Below are 22,510 nucleotides of genomic sequence, written 5' to 3'. Positions count from 1 at the left end.
TTGTATGTTTATTTTTCATCCCCAAAGGTTTTCTCAAAAACGAGATAAACCTCCTGGGGGTATCGGGGAAAAGATAATGAAAGACTTTTCTAAACTGACAACCTCACCCGAAATCAAACTGAACTCATCAAGAGCTTCTCTCATCTTCGTACAAGAGTCAGGCGTAGCATTGAAGAAGAACATTGCATCATCCGCAAAGAACAAGTGATTAATTCTAGGCATTCCTCTACTTAACTTTAGCCCCCGCACATGATTATCATCCTGTAACTGCAGCATTTTCCGTGATAAAACTTTCATACACATGATGAAGATATAGGGAGAAAGAGGGTCTCCTTCACGGAGATCGCATTCGGGTTTGAATTGGTCCGAGACTTCTCCATCCACTAGAACCGAGTAAGAGGCTTTTGAAATACATTCCATAATTCAGGTGACCCACGAATCCGGAAAGTTAAACGCAACAACGACTCTACACACGAAGGCCCAACTGATCCTATCATACGCCTTGTTAAATCCATCTTCAGAATTGAATCCCTGCAAAATCTTTACCTTTCTTCCTCTTCTTAACAAACTGCATGAACTCATGAGCTATTAAGCAATTATCAACAAGTAACCTGGAACAAAAACATTCTGGAACTCCCTAGTAATCGAACCCATGATCTTTTTCATTCGTAACACGAGACACTTTAAGATGATCATATATGATGTATTGCAAAGGCCAATTGGTCTGAACTGCGAAGCTTTTTCCAGGCAAAGAACCTTTGGAATAAGGGCAATGAAAGTCTTATTTGTTTCGGCTAACATACGACTCCCATTGAAAAAACTCTTTGTAACACCCCGTATTTTAAGCCTCTTTTATTAATCTGTAATTACGATTATTCACGTAATTACGTCCTAAATTTTTCCGATATTATTTTATTTATCGTATTATGTCTACCTTTTTATTGTGACATAATACCAATTAATTGAGCCCAATTTATTTTTGTACAAGCCCATTTCATTACTCCAAAAATCTGATTATTCATTTTAATCTTTGTAAAATACAGTTTTACCCTTGGTCAATTAAAAGACCAAAGTCCATTTTTACTTCTTCATTTCATACGTGTAAAAAGAGAGCTTGTTCCCCAAGTTGTTTGACTTCTATTGTACAAATCAAAATCCATTATTTCTTCTCCTTCCCTGCGTGGCTGATAGTTTGATTGCCAAATGTTAAAGAATTTCTCAACTTCATGACTCACCATGTCAATAATATGTATATATTGCACTTCAATTTCAGTCATCTTAAAACCATTTTCAACGTTCTATCTTATTAATTCAAGTTGGGTAATTTCCCATTATTTTCTTCCTCTTTTCGTGAGCTATAAATGCCATAGCCAAGCCATAAAAGCTTCTTGCACTTCTAAAATTACCCATGAGCACCGTCCATTTAAAACCCATAAATTGTAAAACCCGAAACCCGATTCGCTCATTTTCTCCCTCCTTTATCTGCGATTTTTGCGGCAGCCATGGCCTGATGTTGCCACTACCTTATTTCTCGGCCACCTTGTACCACAGGAGCTCCTCCGCACCGGTGTTGCTTCGCCACTTTGTTTTTCTCAGTCGGATTGGTGAAGCTATTGTTTCCTCTGTTCTTCGCTGCCCAGTACGGAGTATCTCGTTGTTACTGCTTGTGTGTTCCTCTTTTATGTGAATTGACCAAAAGTACAAAGAAAAAGGGTTTCTAATTGGTAGTGGACCATGACTCATGAGTTTAAGGAGCAAATATAAATTGGGCTTTAATTTGCTTATGTGATGGAGTATATATTATTAAGGGCTTTTGCTTGTTTGACCGGAAGTTAAGGGGAAAGACAAAAAGGGGTAAGCAATTAATTAAATAAGGGTTGTTTACATAATGTGTAATAATTATTAATTATTAATTCCTATGTTTATTTATTGTTGAGGTTATGGTTATGCAAATTAAGGAGTAAAGGTTGATTGTCAAGGAGTATGTTACGAATTGAGAGTTGAGTTAAGCAATACAGATTATTGATTGAGGTAACTATTATGTCCAGCATTTAAGCTTTATATGCCCGTATGTGTGTTATGTGTGATTATATGATTATTATGTGATTTATGTGCTAATGGCATGATATATGATTTAAAGTTTATGAGTACGATTATGATAATATATTACTATCTTATGATGTTAATTGTTCGGAAATAATTATGATTTTTATAAAGTTATTTTAAAGAAATACGATGTTGATTTTGTCGGCCTGGAAAAGTGAACTGAACTAGTAAATGGGCAAGTTACAGGTAGAGGCCATGTTAAAGTTAAAGTTAAAGTTTGGGAAACAGTTCCCCCCTGAAAAGATGTAAGAAAAGTCCCGCCAAAGCCTGTACTTGTCAATGAGCTGTAAAGGAAATGATTACTTGCCGGAACAGTTTTCAAGATAACGAGATTAAATTAGTTATTTCCGAACAATAAATGCTAATGATTGATATGTGCCAAATGATTTTCAAAAACAAAATCGTTTTGACGGGCTGGAGTAATATTACTGAGTTTTCTACTCATTTTTGTATTTTCTATGTTTTTCCTGTTTTCTATTTTTATGATGATGCACAGGTTCGATTAAGGAGCTCAAGTTGCTCAAACGAGAGTTATTACTGGAGTTGGTTATTTATTATGGAGATATCGAGATGAGAAATTATTTATTATGGAAATCCTGTTATTGAGGTTGTTATAAGAATATTGATTTATATTTATTTTATGGGAAAGTTGTATTATTTATGGAATGTTATTAAGGATTATTTTATTTGTGGGTCCATACCCACAGGTCCCAGGATTAATTAAGCCTAATTCCGCTGCAAGTGATCCGCTAATTAAGGTGCGGAAAAGTCGGGGCGTTACACTCTTGACCATGTCACAAATATCGTTGCCCGTTTCCAACGAAAGCCATTCTTGCATTGTAGGATCAGACACCACCTCCTCCTCCTCCTCCTCCTCCACTTGAGGACTGGCATCCAGAAATATAATTCTCCTTTCAAACTATTCTGGTCCGCAATCCACTCCCCGTTGTCTTTCTTAATGGCGCCAATGAAGTTATGGGCCTTTCTTTCCTTGACGGTTTTGAAGAAGAACGAGGTTACCTGATCACCCATTGCATCCAATATTGATTTTGACATGCTTTTTACATCTCTCGTCGGACCGCCAACGCGAACACAGTGGTCGGGAAAACTCAAACGCCAATCATCATTACAATATGCTCGATCTAAGAGCTCAAAGATTGTTTCTTCATCATCTCAAGGGCCGGGTAGCGTATACATGGACGAGCATGTATTTGTGATTCGTGAATACCGCAAATTACATTGTATTTTCGTAATTATATCGGTAACAACATTATTAAAAATAGTGGAAATAAAAAGAAAACAGAATAATTGAATAAAACTTGAGATTAAATGAATAAAAATTGAGTTTAAATTTATATCTTCAAAGTATACTTATTTACGGTTATGTCCTTTGATTTGTATTATTCGTTAACACAACTTCTTATTTAAAAGTGGTGTATACTGGAGTAAAAGTTACCCTGATATATGTAAAAGTCATCTATTTTTGTGATAAACTTGTTCATTATAATAAAATTAATTTTTCAAAATCACTAATAACGTATAAAAATAATCATTTAATCCTTTTAAATATTCATCCTTCAACTCCTTTTTCATAATATAAAAGTTAATGAAAACATAATAAAACTTACAAAATATTGTGTAAAATTTATCACGTGCAAGACATTTTGATTCATCAATAAGACTTATCGCATCACTTACCAAAAATAGATGTTTTTATTTACTTGCGCCACTTCCTCATTGAATGTTTTTTGCATTATTTTATAATTTCTCTCTCAAACCCCACTTATTGATTCTTCCGTTTGAGGGAATCAACCTCGTCCATCAAGATGTTCTAGTACTTCAAATCATCAACCTCCTTCAATGCATCCATCTCCATTTTCGTCAACTTTTTTTTTTTCTACAAGTTGTTGGTTTATTACAACCTTATGTCATTCAGTGCTTTCCTTAACAAGCCAATAGAAATAAGTACAAGTTCGAGTGTATGTTTCTCTATTATAGTACTTGCAAGCTATGAATGTCCGACTTGGATTTTCGTGAGTCTAGGATGTTAGATTTTGCACATGTGCTCCAGATAATCAACTCATTCAACTTGTCACAAAAGATCCAACAACAATCACATTTAAACCCTAAACCCGTTTAATTGTCTAAAATTAAAAATTCCCAAATTCTACAACATAAAAAACCTTAATTCATAGGAAAAATTACTTTAAATAATCCAACCTTTCGACGATTTTCTGTTAATAATCCGACCTTTGGATTATTATCTAATAATCTAACCTTTGCACCCCATTAACTTTCATTGCACCTAACAAGTCACCAACCCGGTATAGCAGGTCACCTATATACGTGTCATGCAACCATTTGTTATTTTTATATTAGAAAATAATTAATATATATTTTTTTTTCCCTTTACCTTCTTCCTTTTTCTAGTTTTTTTCTTTCTTCTTTTCTTTACCCTTCCTCCTTGTTTAGTCGCGGCCTCCACCAGAACTCTAACCCTTAACCAAATCCATTATAAAAACCATTTTTTTCATTTTTAATATTATTTCTTTGAATTACATTAAAAAAAAAAACTTCCTCATCTCCTATATCCACCACCGCAACTCCTCCTCTTCCGCTTCATCATCATTCCTTCTTTATTCTTCTTGTCAATCACCAACAAGTTATGCCTCTTCAACTAGTGAAATTTCTATTGATTTTTTTTTTTATGATTAGTAAAAAAATTAATGAAGGATTACTCAAATAACTAAAGAGAATTTCAATTGAAATTTTAGTATGAGGAAACGGATTTGTAGATCTTGATGAGGGTGTGGTTATATATCTGCTAGATTTTGCCGCCCCACTTTGTAGATGGTTTTGATGGTGGTGACAGAGCTAGGGACATTCCGAGGTGAGGGGTATTAGCAGTGGTGGTTGATTTTGGGTGTTAGTGATTGTTTGTTGGTGGTGAAGAATAGACGGTGGGGAGGAGAGGTGAAGGAGAAAGATGGTTGGTTTAATTGGTTGGGTAGTGGTTGTGGTGGTGGTGCGGTACAGACAATAAAAGGATGGAGAGAAATTTTTTGTTACATAAAGGTAAAATTAATTTTAAGAAATATAAATAAAATAATTCCATCAAAAAGGAAAAAAAATACAGCAATCAGTTTTGAGGAAGGATGGGTTCTTTTTAGAATAAATAAAAATAAATAAATAAAGGTGATGACTTGTTGTGCCGGTTGCAAGTGGTTTAGGTGCAATAAAAATTAATAGGGTATAAAGGTTAGATTATTAGATAATAATCAAAAGGTTGGATTATTAACGGAAAATGGTCAAAATGTTGGATTATTTAAAGTAATTTTTCCTAATTCATAAAGCAATACCCAATTTCAATATGAATTTAATTCATAACAACTCTAACCACTACCAACTACTCCCAATCTGTAAAACAAATCACTGAAACCAAAATCCCCAAATTAAATTGAAATCCCCAAATTAAAGTAAAATTCCAAATTTGAAATGAAACACCTACTTGTTTGACCTTATCATGTTGGATTCTTTTGCATCCCCCCATCAATAATTTCTCTTAAATCAAATTTGTTTTTGGGTGAGGATATAGGAAGGAAGGAGCAGGAAGGAGGAGCGGTGTGTGCTATAAAGGACCAGGTTAAAGTTAAACCCTGTTTTTTAGAGCTGAACTGGCCTGGAATTAACTGAATGCTCCTGAACTGACCTGAATATTACTGATAATATGGAGTAAAAAATAAAAAATAATAAATATAGTGATTTTAGTTCAATTAAGGGTATTGAAAACTCCAACTTTTTACGCCACATCAGACATTCTTTTTTTCCTTTTTTTGAAGAGACGTCAGATGTTCCCTATATAATATAGTAATTTTGTATAATTTCCCTGAAACCTTGTTTTATTGTCCACAAACGTAGGGATCCCAAAGGTATCTAATTACTAATTAGCACTTGGTGATAAAATTGAATATTTATTATGGGATAAACGAAAGGCCTAAATAAAACATCCAAGTCAATCTCACCACAACTGCTCTCCTACATCAATGGTAGCACTAGTTTGCAGTCGCAATGATCAATGGAGTAACAGAAATTTCGTTCTTATGCCTTCAATAAAAAATTAAAACTACCTTATTAATCCAATAAGATCACTAGATAATTGAGACAAATCATGCATATATTCGTTCCTGCTATTCAACATTTGCCATATTGGTGAAGGGTTCTTGTTAATTACCGCCTGACACTGTGCCTCATCCATCATAGCAGCTGAAGCCGCCTTTTTGGCGACTCCATACGCCTTGGCATTCAAAAATTTAACAGCAGCAGGGACATCTTTGAGAGTAGCTATGGAATAGTAATGAACACAAACACCAACTGCCCTCTTCATCTGAACAGGGCAACCTTTTTGCAGCTCTCGGGTATAGCTTGAAGTGTCCTTTGCATGATTCCCGAGCTTACCAAGGGCTATTTGGGCCAACCCGTAGACACTCGCTTTGGCACTTCGTGGATCTGACCGGAGTGTGATGACACAGAACCCGAAATCAGTCACCTTCCTACATGTTAGTACTATTGGGTCTGTCTCGCCACTCACCTTCCTCGTCAACCCATTGCATAGAGTTGATGATGAAGCTATCAAGATAAAGAACAGAGCAATGTTTAAAATGAATGAATGCATTTTTACCTATTGATGAGAACTTTGACACACAGAAGTTGTTGCTGACTTATATATATAGGCAATAAAAGATTCAGCTCCATGTTTCTGTTTAAGCTAATAAATCAGATCTGCTAATAAAGTAACAAGGATGTTTTTATCTGCAAATAATTTCTTCCCCAATTTGTCTCAAATGAAAAGTAATCAGTAATCAATACTGTGATCTGGAGTGATATCTTCCGGATATTTTCCTAAAACTAAGCAGAAATCAAGGATTAAGATAACGGAAGAAAGTACCTTCCAAATGAGAGTACTGAAATTCCTGTCAGATAATGCCAAGATAATAAATTTATTTCAACACATTGAAACTGAGTTTTAGTAAACAGAAAAAGCTAGAGGTCCTATTTTTCTTCCTTGTTAACTTCATCCTTTTGCTCCTGCTCATAACGGCGCTTGAACTTGGCAATCTGACCCAAGCTTTGAGCCATCTGACGTTTTGCTCTGAAGTGGTAGACTTTGGGTTCTCGGTGAATTTTACTCATCATGACATTCAGTAATCTACCACTCTGTGTGACGTAGGATATCCATTGCATCTGAGGGTGCAAGCCTTTCTTCATTGTCAAATTCTACAGATGATGCACAAGAAAAATTATACAAAGATGTCTCAATTAAACATATTAATCTCAACTAAGGTGCTTCAATTAAACATTCATTTGCCACATGCCTACATTTTTATTATTTATTTATTGCTTTTGTTTTGGGGGTAGTGGTGGTGGTTGTGTGTTGGGGGGGGGGGGGGGGGGGAGGTCTTTAACATTAACGTAATAATCTCTATGCTGCAGGAAAAACTCCAATTTATCTATAAAATTTATTTGCAGTTCATATTAGAAATCACACACTGCATCTCTGGGAAAAGAAATCTATGAACTTGCTCAATCCAGAGTCTCCAAACCACCAGCACCCTCGGAGCTCAAATTTGTGCTACAGAGACAGTAAAGATGAGGATGAAAAGTTCCAGTACGTATGACTATACGAGTGCTGGAGAAACATGGTAGAGGGCAAAAAGAGGCGGAAGAAAATAGTCCAACATTTTCACATTCATTATCCCCCCCTCTACTTTCCTCTTCGTCGAAGACAAACAGTCTGATGGCGGGCTTTTGGCTGGACGCAAAACTAAATAGCATGATGCAAAATAATGGCTTTCAGAAGTGATCGGGCTTATGGTTCACGAGGTGACGGTTTTTTATAGAAATTGAAGACATAGACAGTCTTAACTGTATGGCTGCAAAAACCAATCTTATTCACAAATTTTAAAATGAAAATGTACTATTTAAAAAATTCAACCTCCCCTTGTACAGAAAATATAGGTGGCTCAAAGTGTGCTGAACATGCCAGATCAGCCAAGCCAAGTCATTCTGACCATGGACATGCCAGATCAGCCAAGCCAAATCATTTGGAGTATTAGTATATAGTGCAAAACGGACTAATTACCAATTTACCGGTCAAACCATGGAAGTTTGCACCTAAAGGATAAAAAGTTTCCTTCACATTTTCTGCAAAAGAAAGGATTTTAGACCTAACATAAAAGTTTTGAACACCTAGAAAATAATGCAGTGGATCTCTAATTCAAGTTAAACAATCTGTTGTTTTATGACCTTTATCCACTAAGAATCTAAGACTCAAATTTATAGGAACCATAGGAGACGAAATCATAAAAATTGGGAGGATCCAGGCAAAGGTCAAACTTAAGCATAGCGGAAATGGATGAAACCACTCAAAACACCAAGAATCACAACACAAGAAATATACTTCCTCTGCTTCAAAATAGCTGCAACACTTTGTTTTTTTCATTATTCACATAATCTACTTTGTTTATTTTTGATGATCTATACTTTAGGAAAAACATATTCATGTGGGATCTTGTTAGATTCTTCTTAATGTATATTTTGCAAAAATCAATTTTTACTTATCGGTAATTAATATATTAATTGTTCAAGATAGCATTGGCAAGCGTGAAAAGCAAAGTGTTGCAACTAAAAAGAATTGGAGGAAGTATATTATTGTGAGACTAATACTCTATGAATTTGGAATCTTGGTTAGAAAGGAAACCCGAAATACGCAAGGAAGGAGGTGAAGGGCAAGGAGGGAAATAAAAGGAATAGTGTGAAAATTTTGGTTCTAACAATGTAAATGTATGTGCTTTCTCTGATACCCAGTTTTTCCTCCAAAACTTGATAAAGTTGGCGTCCGGTCAGGCAAGAAGGAAATTCAACAATAGAAACACATGAAAAGATATCAGTCTGACAATTTACAGCTCGTGATTATTTACTTTTTCTGTTTTTCACTCAACCTCGAAAAAGTGTACTAGTCACCATAATAGCACATATGTGTCACGGCTGGAACAACCCAACAACGAATGAGGCGGTCAAAGCATAAAGAGAGAGTAGACAAACACAGTGGCTTTTCTCATTTCTTTGGTGAGTTCTCTTTTGGTTTCAGGGATTCATATGATACAAGAAGGCTAAAACAGCAAAGCTACTCGTCATTGTTCTTCAATTAACAATTAGCATTTAGCAGTGATCAGATCAGATTGCCAGATTCAGATTGTTTTTATCTAGAGTTTATGTGTAACTATGTTCTCCTTTTGGTACAAAGACAGTAAAACTGAGGATGAGAAGTTCCAGTGTGTATAACTCAAGTGCCACCAGGTTCCAACTTTCACTTTCTAAAGACAGTTTAGGTAACCACCTATTTCACGATACAATATTTAGCAATATACAATAATTATCATACTCGTATCCAAATGACTTTCCTAAATTCTTAACACCACTACGCTCAATCAGGACATTTAAAACAGTCTTTTAGAGATATCCAGCTCCAACAAGATAAACAGGGGAGTAGTAGAATGCTCTGATAGCTTGCAAATACTTTATGTAGATCCAAGGCAGAAGAGAGTTTGGATATCCATAATTGTTTGCACCGGTATATGTCAGCTATAGCCAAGTCTGCGTGGAATATTGCAATTAAAGGATTAAGACTTGCAACTTATAGATTCAATGGGTCAATCACATTTACATTAAAAGGGAACTGTGGTGGAGCCCCCTAAAGACCCCACTTGGTAATGGAAGTCAAATCCGAAAAATCAAGGACAGGCTCAGAGAAGACTATTCTGGCTCAACCTGGATCCCAAGTGCTAAAAGTGTTTATTCCATCCAAAGTGGTTAAAATTGGCTTTAAGGTACTGGCCTACTGCTCCTAGAGTTTCTTGTTATAGATGGGTATGGAATAAGCTAAGTGTGCCTAATCATAGGTTCATTGGTTATGCAAGGAAAAACTGGGGACTACCATGATTCTCCACTCATATGGGGTAGGTGTTGGTCCTTTGTGCTTAATCAGTAGTACTGAAAATGAGTCAATCGCTCGTCTCTTTTTTCAGTGTAATTATAGTAGTAAAATTCTACCTGCTACTCCCTCCGTCCCTTGATACTCGCCCCGGTTTGACCGACACAGAGTTTTAGGCAATTTAATTGACTTATTAATTTATTAGGTGGTAGTGGATAGTGGGGTATTTTCTTAATATAGTTAGTGGGAAATGTCAAATAAAGGGGGTGGGAGTGGGGGTGAGTTGGATTTTTAATGTTATTTTAAGGAAGTAGGAACATATGTGGGTCCAAGGTAAGTGAGAGAAATAATATAATATTAGTAAAAGCATGTTATTTATAGAAACGGGGCGAGTATTAAGGGACGACTTTATAAGGAAAGCGGGGCAAAAATTAAGGGACGGAGGGAGTACTTTTTACTTGGTTGAATGTTGCCTGCACAAGCTCACATATACAGGTTATTTGGAAATGGCATACGAAATCAAGACGGCTAAATGTTTTGCAGAAGAAGCTTTATTATGATGCTGCTGTATATGAGATCTGGAAAACCGGAACTGTGCTTATTGAAAGTGGAGGCTCCTGATGATGTAATCCAGAGAATCAAGACATGTATTCGAAATTTTGAAAGTTTATTAGAACTCTATTACCTAAAAAATTGTTCTACTAGTGAATAGTAATGGGGATTGGTTTAAACAGTTGTAATTTTGTTTAGTGTTTTCAGGTACTTCGAGCCTTAGGTTGATGGAAACATTATTGTAGGTGGAGGTTTACTTCGAACAATGGGGGTTGTCCCCTCCTAGGGAGATTATGGCTTTTCCCTTTTCATAGAGGGGGTTTTTTGTCTGCAAAAACCTCCTCCTGTTATTAATAAAATCTTACCTGTTAAAAAAAAAAAAAAAAAAAAGATATATAGGGACTAGAAGAGGGAAGGCAAAAATATCATCACACAATCTCAAATAAAGAATATCATGCACTACGCAAGTCAGTCAGTCAGTCTGTCTTTTCAAGTTATAAGCGGGAGTTTCAAATCTCCCTAGACGTTACTCAAGTGCAGCAAGTAAAAAGTATGAGCCAGAAAAATAATATCCTAAGCACCTGATTTTTAACCAAAGTCAATAAAGGATATTAAATCAAAGTCTGGCACTCTTTGCATATCTTCTGAATGTTTCCCCCTACCCCAATCAACCCTGTGCTGTCTTTTCTTTCACATTACCTAGCATCTACATCTAAAATTTGAAGTCCTATAGCAGAAGCAGGATAAGCATCCATATCGACCCCACGTTGTTAAGAGTATACACCGGAGTCCTAATTAACAGCAGATGCTTCAGATAGTCCTGATGTACTACTCAACATATTTCACTAATCTTAGAAAGTCAAAAAGTTCATGTAGTTTTTGAAGTCCTATAGCAGAAGCAGGATAAGCATCCATATCGACCTCATGTTGTTTAGAGTGTACACCAGAGTAATAATTAACAGAATATGTTTCAGATGCCTCCTGATATACTATTCAACATATTTCATAAAATCTTTGAAAGGTCAAAAAATTCTCATGTAGTTTTCATGGAAGAACTACCCATAGCTCATCCAATATTTCACAGAAACCTTTTACATAAGGAGGCAACTTCTTAAGATGGAAGTTATCTCTAAAGTTTACACTGACATTGAATTGCATCCAATGGACTCCAGGATACTAAGCTAGCTTGAGCGTTTACTTCTTATAGTCCTTCCAATACACTACAGGACGGCTTATCTTTTACACATTAATGATGGGATTAGACCAGTTTGAATCGTGTTTACTAAGATAAATGCTGACGGGGGTTAGTAGCATGTCAACCTGAATGACCCTATACTTTCGAAGGACAAAAACCAATTAGAAGTTTCTCGATATCTTATAGGCTGTCCAGCACGCCAGCGTAACATTCTATATTATACAACTCTCGAGGGCACTTGTCGATCAATAATTCCCAAGGAAAGCAGTGACAAGAAGAATGAAAAGTTCTGAAGATGTCTGAGCCTCTGAAGTGGTTAAGCACTGATTACATGCCTATGTAAAAACTAAGCAGCAAAACAGAATCAACCGAAAGCCTGAGAGTCATCTAAGTATCTGATAGCCATCAAATGTCAACAGAATTATTTTCTCAGCCACTTATCCAAATCAAATCTAAAACCCATAGCATATTAGCAATGACCAACACATCTTACGCTGCTCTTACGCTGCAAAATCATCGTCCGGAAAATAAATAGCACCCACAAGGCACTAGCCAAGCGAAAATATGAGAAGCTCTCTCATTTATGGCTCTGTAAGATAACTATTAAAATGTATAAAGCACCGGAAACCTGCCCACAACATGCTTATACAGAGTTACCTAATTCCCTAATCACCCCATGAACCGCCAACCGAAAAGGCAAATTACAAGTTTAGTCTAATTTAGCAAAATAGATATCGAATTGCGAACCCGTACCCAATCTCATACTGGTGAATCAGGTTACAGTGGGGCTATAGACAGAAAATTTAATACGAGGGACAAAAGAGCATATTTCTGATGAAACTCACCCCCTCAATGAACCATTTCTTCCAAAGGAACATTTTCTTATCTTAAACATCTACGCCTACACCTCGTCAAACCAAGACATTTCAAGTATGATTCAAATAACTAAGCAAGAAGAACTTGAAGCCTGCAAAGCATAGCAGCACAATCATCTTCTACTAATGTCGGCCTATATTAGATTTCCATATTACCACAAAAGTATGTCCCAAAATTAAGTACCCTTTCACCTTTTTCTTTTACTTTAGACAAAAGTTGGGCTCACTCACCCGTTATCTACTCACCTCTCTTCTATTTTCGTTATATTTGTTCCAAAGTGAACAGGACCTCCCAACCTGGTAATAAACAAAAGCCTGCAAAATTAGGCTGAATTGAGGCTTTGTTAATCATCAACCTTCTTAAGGCATCAGGGGTTCAAATCTAACCTAATACACTACTTCTCAGGAACATACACCACCACCTACATTTCCTCGAGCTCCATAATTCAAATTAAAAATAAAAAATTGCCAAATTCTTATTCAATCAAACTCAAAAAACGATACGTGTGTATAAAAAAAATCAATCAAACAAAACTTTATTATGCTCAACACAAAAACAATGCCAACAAAAAAACCCACCAGAATATATTTTAACAACATATTTCATCATTTGAAGCATCATATCAGGCAACATAATGTATTTAAACACTTTCTAGATGTATAAAATATAAATAAAATCAACAAGAAATTCGCAAAAATTCGATAAAAATGAAGAAAATAGATGAGGAAAAAGAAGTTTTACACTGTGGTGAACACCGAGAATAGAAGCGGCAGAGAAGGAGTGGTGGTCGGGATCCTCCAAATTGAAAATCCAGAATGGCAGAGGCGCCGCCGACTACTGGTGGTGATACAACTACTCGATTTTTTTTATTGGATGAAGGTAGGAAGAGGAAGGAAATGAGAGCAACGCAAGTTGGAGTTTGAGAGAAATTTCTAAACAATCCACCTCGTATTAGATTGGCGAAATATGTGAATGTAGGCATTATGAACGGATTTTTCACGAAATACCCTGAATTTTGGCGTAATTCACCAAATGCCCCTCGACTTTCAGAAATTCACCAAATACCCTTCACAAATGACTTAATACCCAAAATACCCTTACTAATGACGCGCCGTTAGTCCTCCGTTAACCTAATTTTCAAATTCACCAAATACCCCTATTTTAATACTTATTTCACCAAATACCCTTATTCTGAAACTTAGTTCACCAAATACCAATAACTTAAAAACACCTCAAAACGTCGCAACTCTTCAAGAAAATAGCTACTTCTTTTGTACCTTAGTCTTTATGTGACCAAGTAATTATATTTACCACGCAATCGGAAGGTATTCCTTTTCCAATATGGGAAATATCTTTAACATGTGCAAACAGATTAAAAATAAAGCTCCTATTAGTTTTATTCTAACGCATATGTTCCAGCTACCTCGGCTTATATCGCTTCCATGCCACCTATTTAACGTTAACTCCCTTTTGTCTCTTGTCTCTACTGCCTCCAAACATCTTTCTTCCATCTCCTAATTTTCTCTCAACTTTACAGTCGAGGCATAAAGGTTTTCCCATTTTTCTTTTGAGCTAGGTCCTATTGAGATAGTCAGATTTATGGACAAATATCTATTTTTGGATTTGAGGGAACAAGAAAAAAATGAAACTAAAGTATGTTCCAAATCTCATGAACTAGTGAAAAAACACGAATCTTGGGACAAAGATTTGCCTCCAAACTCAATATTTTCACATCATGAATCCAAGTTGAAATCGAGGTTGTGATAAAAATGTATGCGTTATTGAACTTGATTTCTTAGTATCTTCACCATTCGGACAATAAGAAAATTAAGGTGTTAGATTTAAATTGAATTACTTCAGCTTCACTCACATAAGATTCCTTTGAAAAGGGGTGTTTTTTGGACTTTTGCTCAGCTAAAGTGCATTGTCTTTACTGGATGAGGCCTGAACTTATTGGATCATAATTGAAACTTACTGAGTGTTGTATAGGAGCCTCGAATGGAAATTTCCTCCCACAATATTAGAAATTGTTTGGGACTCTTACATATGTGGATTCATGGGTGTGGATGATGATTTTGAAATAAAACTCATGACAAAAGTGATAAGAAATTAACAAAACAATATAAATAGTCAGAAAAGGGGTTTTTATAAGCAAACAATAAGCAACGACTAATTTTCAAACACAAAAACTAACCGTTGAGCATCAAAATGGGTAATTTTAAGTTATGGGTATTTGGTGAATTAAGTTTCATAATAGGGGTATTATGTGAAATAAGTAATAAAATAGGGGTATTTGGTGAGTTTAAAAATTAGGCTAACGGAGGACTAACGGCGCGTCATTAGTAAGGGTATTTTGGGTATTAAGTCATTTGTGAGGGGCATTTGGTGAATTTCTGAAAGTCGAGGGGCATTTGGTGAATTACGCCAAAATTCGGGGGTATTTCATGAAAAATCCGCATTATAAAACACTTCCACCGTTTTTAATGCCCGCAACACTATTCACATATTCTACCTTGATTTATTGGAGATTTATACGTAAGATAAAACATATTCACGTGGATCTTGTTATATTTGTCTTAATGTGTATTTTCAAAATATCAATTTTTTATAATTTTTACTTAAAAAAAATTATATATTAATGATCAAATTTGTACATTCCCTTCGTTCCTCAATACTCGCCCCGGTTTGACCGTCACAAAGTTTTAGTCAATTTAATTAACTTTTTAATTTATTAGGTGGTAGTTGATAGTGAGATTTTTTTAACGGTTTTTTCATGAAATGCCCCTGAGGTTTCACGAAACGCACCAAATACACATGCGCGGCTGCGTGTTTTAATTCACATAATATACCCCTATTTTAAACATATTTGCACCAAATGCCCCTAGACTTAACGGAAGTCTAACTCTTAATTAATCTAATTTAACCCTAATTAACTATTGATTAGCCTAATTAATCCTAATTAACACCTAATGAACCCTAACTAACTCTAAATCCCCTCTCTCCTCTCAATCCCACGTCTCCTTTTTCTGGGTATCAAAATGGTGAACCCAACCATAATGTTTCCTTCTTCAAACCATCTTCATCAAACATTAATTGCTAACTCAAACCCCCCAATATTCGAACCCAAGATTTTGAAGTGAATTGAAATCGTAAATAACGCAGCAGAAAAATTGGAGAGTTTGATAATCTGAAAATGAAGAACAAAATAAACCTGAAAATGAAGAACAAAATAAACCAGAAAAATTGGAAAAGCTAATCTGAAATTTGAGATCGAGTTTGATTCCTAAATTCTCAACTACAAATTCGATTCCAATCCCCCTCTACTCTAATGCCAATCGCTGCTATTCTACTCGCCTATTTGCTACTACTGCTGCTATCTCTTCCGGCGGAAGAACTCGGCCCCAAGAACGATAATAAGAAAACAAAATCGGAAAAGAATTTAAAATCTGAAAACGAAATTCATTCTAATATACGAATTATTTCGAATTCTCTAATCTAATTCTAACTACCCTGCGTTATTCTCTATCCTAATCGCAACTACTGCTATTCTACTTCGCCCAATACAAATCAGAATTTCGTTCTCGAATTCATTCTGCAGCATTTCTGTTCTTCTTTTTGGTTCGAGGGGGCATCTTTGATTAGAGGAGATAGAGAATAGCGCAACATGATTTGTTTTATGTTTTTCAGATTTTGATTTTCGTTGGTTTTCCTAATTTAGATTTTGGAGTCGAGTTCTTCGTGATCATAGAATAGCAGCGGCAGCAACAGCAACAAGGGGTGAAAAACAGCAGAATTTAGGTAGATTAGAGAGAGATTAGAGCCACTAGAATTCGAATTTGTAGTTTAGATTTTCGATTTTAGGAATTAAACTCTCAATATTTCATATTCTCTTCTTCAATTTTATGGGTTTAATCTGTTCTTCAATTTTCAGATTTATTGTTCTTCAATTTTGGGCTTCAAATTCAATTATATTTGTTAGCTAGAGTTAATTAGAGGCAATTAGAGGTTAATACTAACGGAGTTAACAATCGTTAGTCATTAAAGATATTTAAGGGCATTTGGTGCATTTAAAAAAAACAGGGGTATATTATGTGATTTGAAACGCGCATGTGTATTAGGTGCGTTTTGTGAAACCTCATGGGCATTTCATGAAAAAATCGTTTCTTAATACTTAGTGAGAAATTAGTAAAATAAAGGGGTGGGGGTGGGAGAGGGTTGAATTCTTTGATGGTTTTTTAGGAAGTATGAATATGTGTGGGTCCATGGTTAAGTGAGAGAAATGATATAATATTATTAAAAGTATGCCATTTATAGAAATGAGGCGAGTATTAAGGGACGACTTTATAAGGAAGCGGAGGGAGTATACAGTCTAAAATTTGCATTTATAGTCTAATTGATATTTAAAAAATATATAAAAAAAGAAAATAATTACATTATAAGATACATTGTATATTTAATATTCAAACAATATATTTTGACACTTTACTTCTCTTGATATTCTTTGCTAGCCAATGAGCGATATTGACTGGACGGAGTTTAGTTTGAGGAGAGATAATAATTCATTCCAAATTAAAAAATTATGGGTAGAAGTTCTACAGATGTATTTGATTTTTGTAGGGGTGAGTAAAATTGGGTACCCGAAATAAAAAAGAAAAATAGATTTGGTAATTTGGATTCCGGGTAATAAAATTAGGAAACGATTGTGTGGGGTCGTTCACTTTTGATTCCTAATGTTTTTGAACCAGTATCCGCTCTTTTTCTTTAACGCGGAAAGGAGATTATACTCCATATTAATTAGGCATTAGCCTAGAGTTTGTTACAATAGTAGCTTTCTCAGAGAATTGAAGAAGCAACTAGCAACACATAACAACTCCCCCTTCGTTCAAGAATACTCGCAACACCTTTCTTTTTCGGCCGTTCCTGAATACTTCCAACACTTTCTATTTTTAGTATGGGACCATACTTATTTTATTATTTCTTCCTCTCCAATGGCCCCCACAAATATTTAGTAAGTTGTACAATCTATACTAATATATTAAAAGGCGTTTTGGAAAACGTCTATGTGTCACGTAGTACTCTTCCCTTTGCGCCACATCATTCACTCACCAAGTGGTATGTCATGTCATGGATAACCAAAAATCAATACAACGAGGTTCGAACTCTAGACCTCATGTCTGAATGTTAATTCTCATTACCATCTTAACCAACCACCAATTGTGGTTTATTTCTTCACATTAGTTTATAAATAAATGTTAACATGATGTCTAAACCAACTAAATTTTTATTTGATTTTTTATTTTCTATGGAATATTTTGAATAAAAATAAAAATAAATAATTAGGACAACTATATGAAGAAACATGATGTCATGAATCTCATAAGCATCAACTATAGAAATACCTTGCATGGCTGCTTATATCTAATTTGGTGTTATTAATTTGAAGCACTTAGTTCCATTAGAAAACAAATTATACAATTGTAAGATGATCTAATTGAAAAATTACTTGGCATGATAAATGACGTAGTGTGTCTGTGTAGTTGACAAACTTAATTGATGTTTCTCACTTTAAGGTATACATGCATTTCGTCAAATATTGAGCTCAAGAAAAATCTAAAATTTTAACTATTCAATGTAGCGATCGGGACATCGCCCGGGCCACACACTAGTTATAATAAAAAATTGATAACAAAAGTAAATGGAATTTTTTTGTGAAACGATAAAACATACCCCCACTTGGCCACAAACCCACGCAACTTAGGGGTCGTTTGTTCTGGAGTCTTTAGGAAAGGAAAAGGATATCAATACCTCTCATTCCCTTTGTTGTTTGTTTGTTATCCATTTCAATCATTCTTTTACCCCTCTCATTCCCCAGATTTCCTTTACCATGATTCCCCACCCCCGGGGTATCAACCTTACCCCCAAATTCCTCTTTAACTCATCTTCCTTGACAAACATTGATCAACTTATACACCACACTACCACCCAACTCCAACAGACCAACACCAAAACTGCCACCCTCACAACCACAAAAATCCACCACAACCCCCCCCCCCACCACCCGAAAGCAACCACCACCACCCGCAACCACCCGCAACCACCCCAAAACTAAAGGTCTTTTTCTAATTGGAAACTATTTGAGAAATTTGAATTAATGTGAATTAGAATTGTATGCATGTTTAATTAAAAATATGGTCACTACAATTCCAATTTCCTAGGAAACAAATGGGGACTAACTTATCAAAGTTCCCCAAAAATTAACATGAATAATCTGAACTTTTTACCATCTATAGAAACCCACATTTGGGGGTCAAATTCTCATATTATTTTCATAGTTTTAGTTTAACTTTTTTTCCATTGATATTCGTGTTACTTCCCTTCATAGAAAGCGACAAACACCTTTTCAATGTTCATGTATCTTGTAATCTCTAGCAGAAAAGAGTTACGATGTGTAATTGTGTATTATGCATACCAAAAATTTGTATTTAACGAAGAATTATATCTTACTTCATAATCATATAATTTTCTCCAAAGTTCAAAACACAATATCTTAATTAATGTAAATTGAATTATTAATTTTTCTTACCGAGCTATGGTGAAATCCAGGCATTGTATTCCTCACTTTGAATAAATTTATCTTATGGTATATCTTTTCTCTTTCTAATCAATCAACAAATTTGAAAGAGAAAAGAGATACCTGCAAATTTTTGAGATAAATGCTGACGCTTGGCCAGATCAATTTTAACCTCCCCGAATTTGATATTATTAACCCTGCAAAAAAACATTCATGCCAAAAAAAAGTACCCAATTAAATAGAAAATTGAAGAAAAATAGCAGAACAAACGCAACAAAGTAAACCACAAAAAAATATTTTAAAAAAGTTGATGGGAAACGCAGAAAATAAATAAAATAAAATTTGATGGCCAGATCAATTTTACTGCAACAAAATTTATCCCCAATTAAAAACTGAAATAAAAAAAACCCTAGAATTATTTTTTTAAATCAAATTATAAAACTAAAAAAATATGTTACTAACCTTGTAACCATGGGAGGGATTTGATAATGACCCGTTTAAATTGTTTTGTGTTCAGAATGGATTGATTTTTCGATTCTCTTGTCCACACACTTGTTCTCAAAATGGTAAAGCAGAACGCATGATAAAAACAATTAACAACATGTATCGTACTCTCCCTTTTCATGCTTCTCTTCCACCACCTTATTGGGTAGATTCATTAGAAAAGACCACCTACTTGGTAAATATAGTGCCCACTAAAACACTCGCTAATAAAACTCCCGCCGAAATTTTATTTCGTAATATTCCCTCTTATGAGCACATTAGGATTTTTGGGTGTCTTTGTTTTCCTAATCTATCAGCCACGACCCCACATAAACTTGCACCTCAGTCCACCCCATTTGTATTTTTAGGCTATCATACGAACCATAGAGGGTATAAATGCTTAGATCTCTCATCTATGAAAATTATTATCTCCCGTCATGTCACCTTTGATGAGCATACCTTCCCCTTTCAGAATTTGGGACAATTTCAAGTTTCTGATTACTCATTCTTGGACCCCAATGAACCCAGCCCCTTATTTTCTCACATATTGCAGCAGAATGCTTACACCAGCCCAATTAGAGACGACCCAGTAGTGTATCCAATAGGTGCCACTGGACAGTCCGCTTCGCGGTTGGGCTGTGGGCCTGAGCAATCCGCCACGCCCAACCTTGAGCCGTGCCAGCATGCATTGCCCAACAACTCTTCAACTCCTTATGTTCTTCACAACCAGGCCCAACGACCCAACTCCCTATACAATACTGCCCAGCAGGAGCTTAGTCCACCCTCCCCCTTACAGGCCCAGCAGCACACTTCCCCCCCCTTCCCAAGGAGTGCAACGCGGCCCAATGACACCTATCCCTTGTGGACTGGACCCGCACCTCTCCCAATCGGCCCATAGGACCCCCAGTACAGCCTAACTACGTTACACACTACCTCCCCTTCGTGGTGTCCGACCACTCCAGCCCACTAGACCGGCCCCACTCTCTCCCTGCATTACTAGGAGCCAAAACCAAATCCAAATATGGCATCAATGTGCAATCCACTAACCCTAACCTAACCCGCTCACCTATTTCGAAAAATCACAAGCTAGCCCCGAATGACCGAAATTGGAATGCGGCGATGCAAGATGAATATGGTGCTTTACTTAATACCGGGACATGGGAATTGGTGCCTAAACCTACGGGGGTGAATATTGTTAATTGCATGTGGAATTTTTTTTCATAAAAAAATGATAAATGTGACCTTTTACGGCACAAAGTTAGACTTGTTTGTGATGGCAGGTCATAAGAAAAGGGAGTTGATTGTGATGAAACTTTTAACCCGGTGGTCAAACCGGCGACTACTCGCACGGTCTTGGGCCTTGCTATGGCAAGGCGTTGGTCTATTCACCATCTTGATGTTAAAAATGCTTTCTTACATGGTGATCTCCAGGAGACAGCTTATATGCATCAACCACCATGTTTTATTGACAAACGAGCTCCCTACTATGTCTGCTTGCTTTGTAAGGCACTTTATGGCCTAAAACAGGCACCCCGTGCATGGTACCAACGGTTTTCACATTTTCTATTACTTATGGGTTTTGTCATTGCAAAAAGTGACACATCTTTGTTCACTTTTCAGAATGGTGATGATATGGCTTACCTATTACTTTATGTTAATGATATTATTTAATTTTATGCACATCATCTGATGCTTTGCGTGAAAGATTGATCTCCCATTTGAAAATATAATTCCCGATGTCTGATTTGGGGCCTCTGAATTACTTTTTGGGAATTTTTGTCTCCTGTACACCTTCTTATATGCTTCTCTCTCTGCAAAAGTATGCACATGAAATTTTGGAACGTGCAGGCATGAGGACTTGTAAGCATGTTGCCACTCCTGTTGACACTAATGCAAAGCTTAGTGCAGTTTCAGGTCCTCCTATGGCGGACCCAACTCAGTACCGCAGTCTGACAGGTGCTCTGCAGTACCTTATATTTACTCGCCCTGACATTGCCTATGCGGTGCAACATGTGTGTCTTTTTATGCATGATCCACGGGAGCCTCATTTATATGCATTAAAGCACATCCTATGTTATATTCAAGGCACCATTGATCACGAATTACACTTATATCCTACATCTACTTTGCGATTGATTACTTATACTGATGTAGATTGGGGTGGGTTCCTAACACTCACCGTTCGACTTCACGATATTGTTGTTTCTTAGGTGACAATCTTATTTCTTGGTCTTCTAAGCGTCAGCCTACTCTTTCTGGATCAAGTGCAGAGGCAGAATATAGAGGCGTCACAAACGTCATTAGAGAGGTGTGTTGGCTACGTAACCTTCTTCTAGAGTTACATTGCCCTCTACGCCAAACCACCATTGTTTATTGTGATAATGTCAGTGTTATTTATTTATCCAGCAACCGCGTCCAACATCAGCGCACCAAACATGTGGATATGGACATCCATTTTGTTCGCGAGAAAGTGGTGTTGGGTCAGGTATGGATGTTGCACGTTCTTTCGCGGTATTAGTTTGCAAATATTTTCACTAAGGGCATTCCTCGACAATTGGTTTTGGATTTCAGATCCATTTTTAGCGTACGACCTCCTCCCACTACGACTGCGGGGGTATGATAGAGATAGAAATCTACTAGGATTTAATCTCTTAGGATTTTGAAGTATATTAGACTTCTAGTCATATTAGTGTTTCTAATTCTATTAGGACTCAGTGTAATCACTATATATTTGATC

At 36.1% G+C, this 22,510-nt stretch overlaps 3 protein-coding genes and 1 long non-coding RNA gene across 4 annotated transcripts; 2 read left to right on the top strand and 2 right to left on the bottom strand.

Annotated features, from left to right (window-relative positions):
* Positions 1-1,231: 1,231 nt before the first annotated feature.
* LOC110787085 (uncharacterized) lies at positions 1,232-3,424 on the top strand. Its single transcript, XR_002533022.2, has 3 exons — positions 1,232-2,031; positions 2,603-2,713; positions 2,814-3,424. It is a non-coding gene; the product is annotated as an uncharacterized lncRNA (long non-coding RNA).
* Positions 3,425-6,066: 2,642 nt separating this feature from the next.
* On the bottom strand, positions 6,067-6,790 carry LOC110787086 (cell wall / vacuolar inhibitor of fructosidase 1-like). Its single transcript, XM_021991660.2, has one exon. It carries the CDS (start codon positions 6,776-6,778, stop codon positions 6,230-6,232), a length of 549 nt encoding a protein of 182 aa, XP_021847352.1. The 5' UTR covers positions 6,779-6,790; the 3' UTR covers positions 6,067-6,229.
* Positions 6,791-6,892: 102 nt separating this feature from the next.
* On the bottom strand, positions 6,893-13,678 carry LOC110787087 (uncharacterized). The gene is made up of 2 exons (XM_021991661.2): positions 13,461-13,678; positions 6,893-7,380 (listed from the first exon to the last, which is right to left on the bottom strand). Exon 2 carries the CDS (start codon positions 7,369-7,371, stop codon positions 7,156-7,158), a length of 216 nt encoding a protein of 71 aa, XP_021847353.1. The 5' UTR covers positions 7,372-7,380; positions 13,461-13,678; the 3' UTR covers positions 6,893-7,155.
* Positions 13,679-21,509: 7,831 nt separating this feature from the next.
* On the top strand, positions 21,510-22,311 carry LOC110787064 (uncharacterized mitochondrial protein AtMg00810-like). The gene is made up of 3 exons (XM_021991629.2): positions 21,510-21,933; positions 21,984-22,081; positions 22,180-22,311. The coding sequence occupies exons 1-3, from the start codon at positions 21,510-21,512 to the stop codon at positions 22,309-22,311; spliced, it is 654 nt and encodes a 217-aa protein (XP_021847321.2).
* The last annotated feature ends 199 nt before the right edge of the window (positions 22,312-22,510 follow it).

The sequence above is a fragment of the Spinacia oleracea genome, chromosome 6 (genome assembly GCF_020520425.1).
Source record: "Spinacia oleracea cultivar Varoflay chromosome 6, BTI_SOV_V1, whole genome shotgun sequence".
Classification (NCBI taxonomy): domain Eukaryota; kingdom Viridiplantae; phylum Streptophyta; class Magnoliopsida; order Caryophyllales; family Amaranthaceae; genus Spinacia; species Spinacia oleracea.
Note: the sequence above shows the minus strand (reverse complement) of the source record. Positions and strands in the feature narration are given on the sequence as shown.

Coding starts and splice junctions, on each gene's coding strand:
- LOC110787086 (XM_021991660.2), bottom strand. CDS start 6,778: ATGCATTCATTCATTTTAAACATTGCTCTGTTCTTTATCTTGATAGCT.
- LOC110787064 (XM_021991629.2), top strand. CDS start 21,510: ATGTCTGATTTGGGGCCTCTGAATTACTTTTTGGGAATTTTTGTCTCC. Junction 21,934..21,983: donor TTATACTGATGTAGATTGGG/GTGGGTTCCTAA, acceptor GTTGTTTCTTAG/GTGACAATCTTATTTCTTGG. Junction 22,082..22,179: donor TCACAAACGTCATTAGAGAG/GTGTGTTGGCTA, acceptor TTATTTATCCAG/CAACCGCGTCCAACATCAGC.
- LOC110787087 (XM_021991661.2), bottom strand. CDS start 7,371: ATGAAGAAAGGCTTGCACCCTCAGATGCAATGGATATCCTACGTCACA.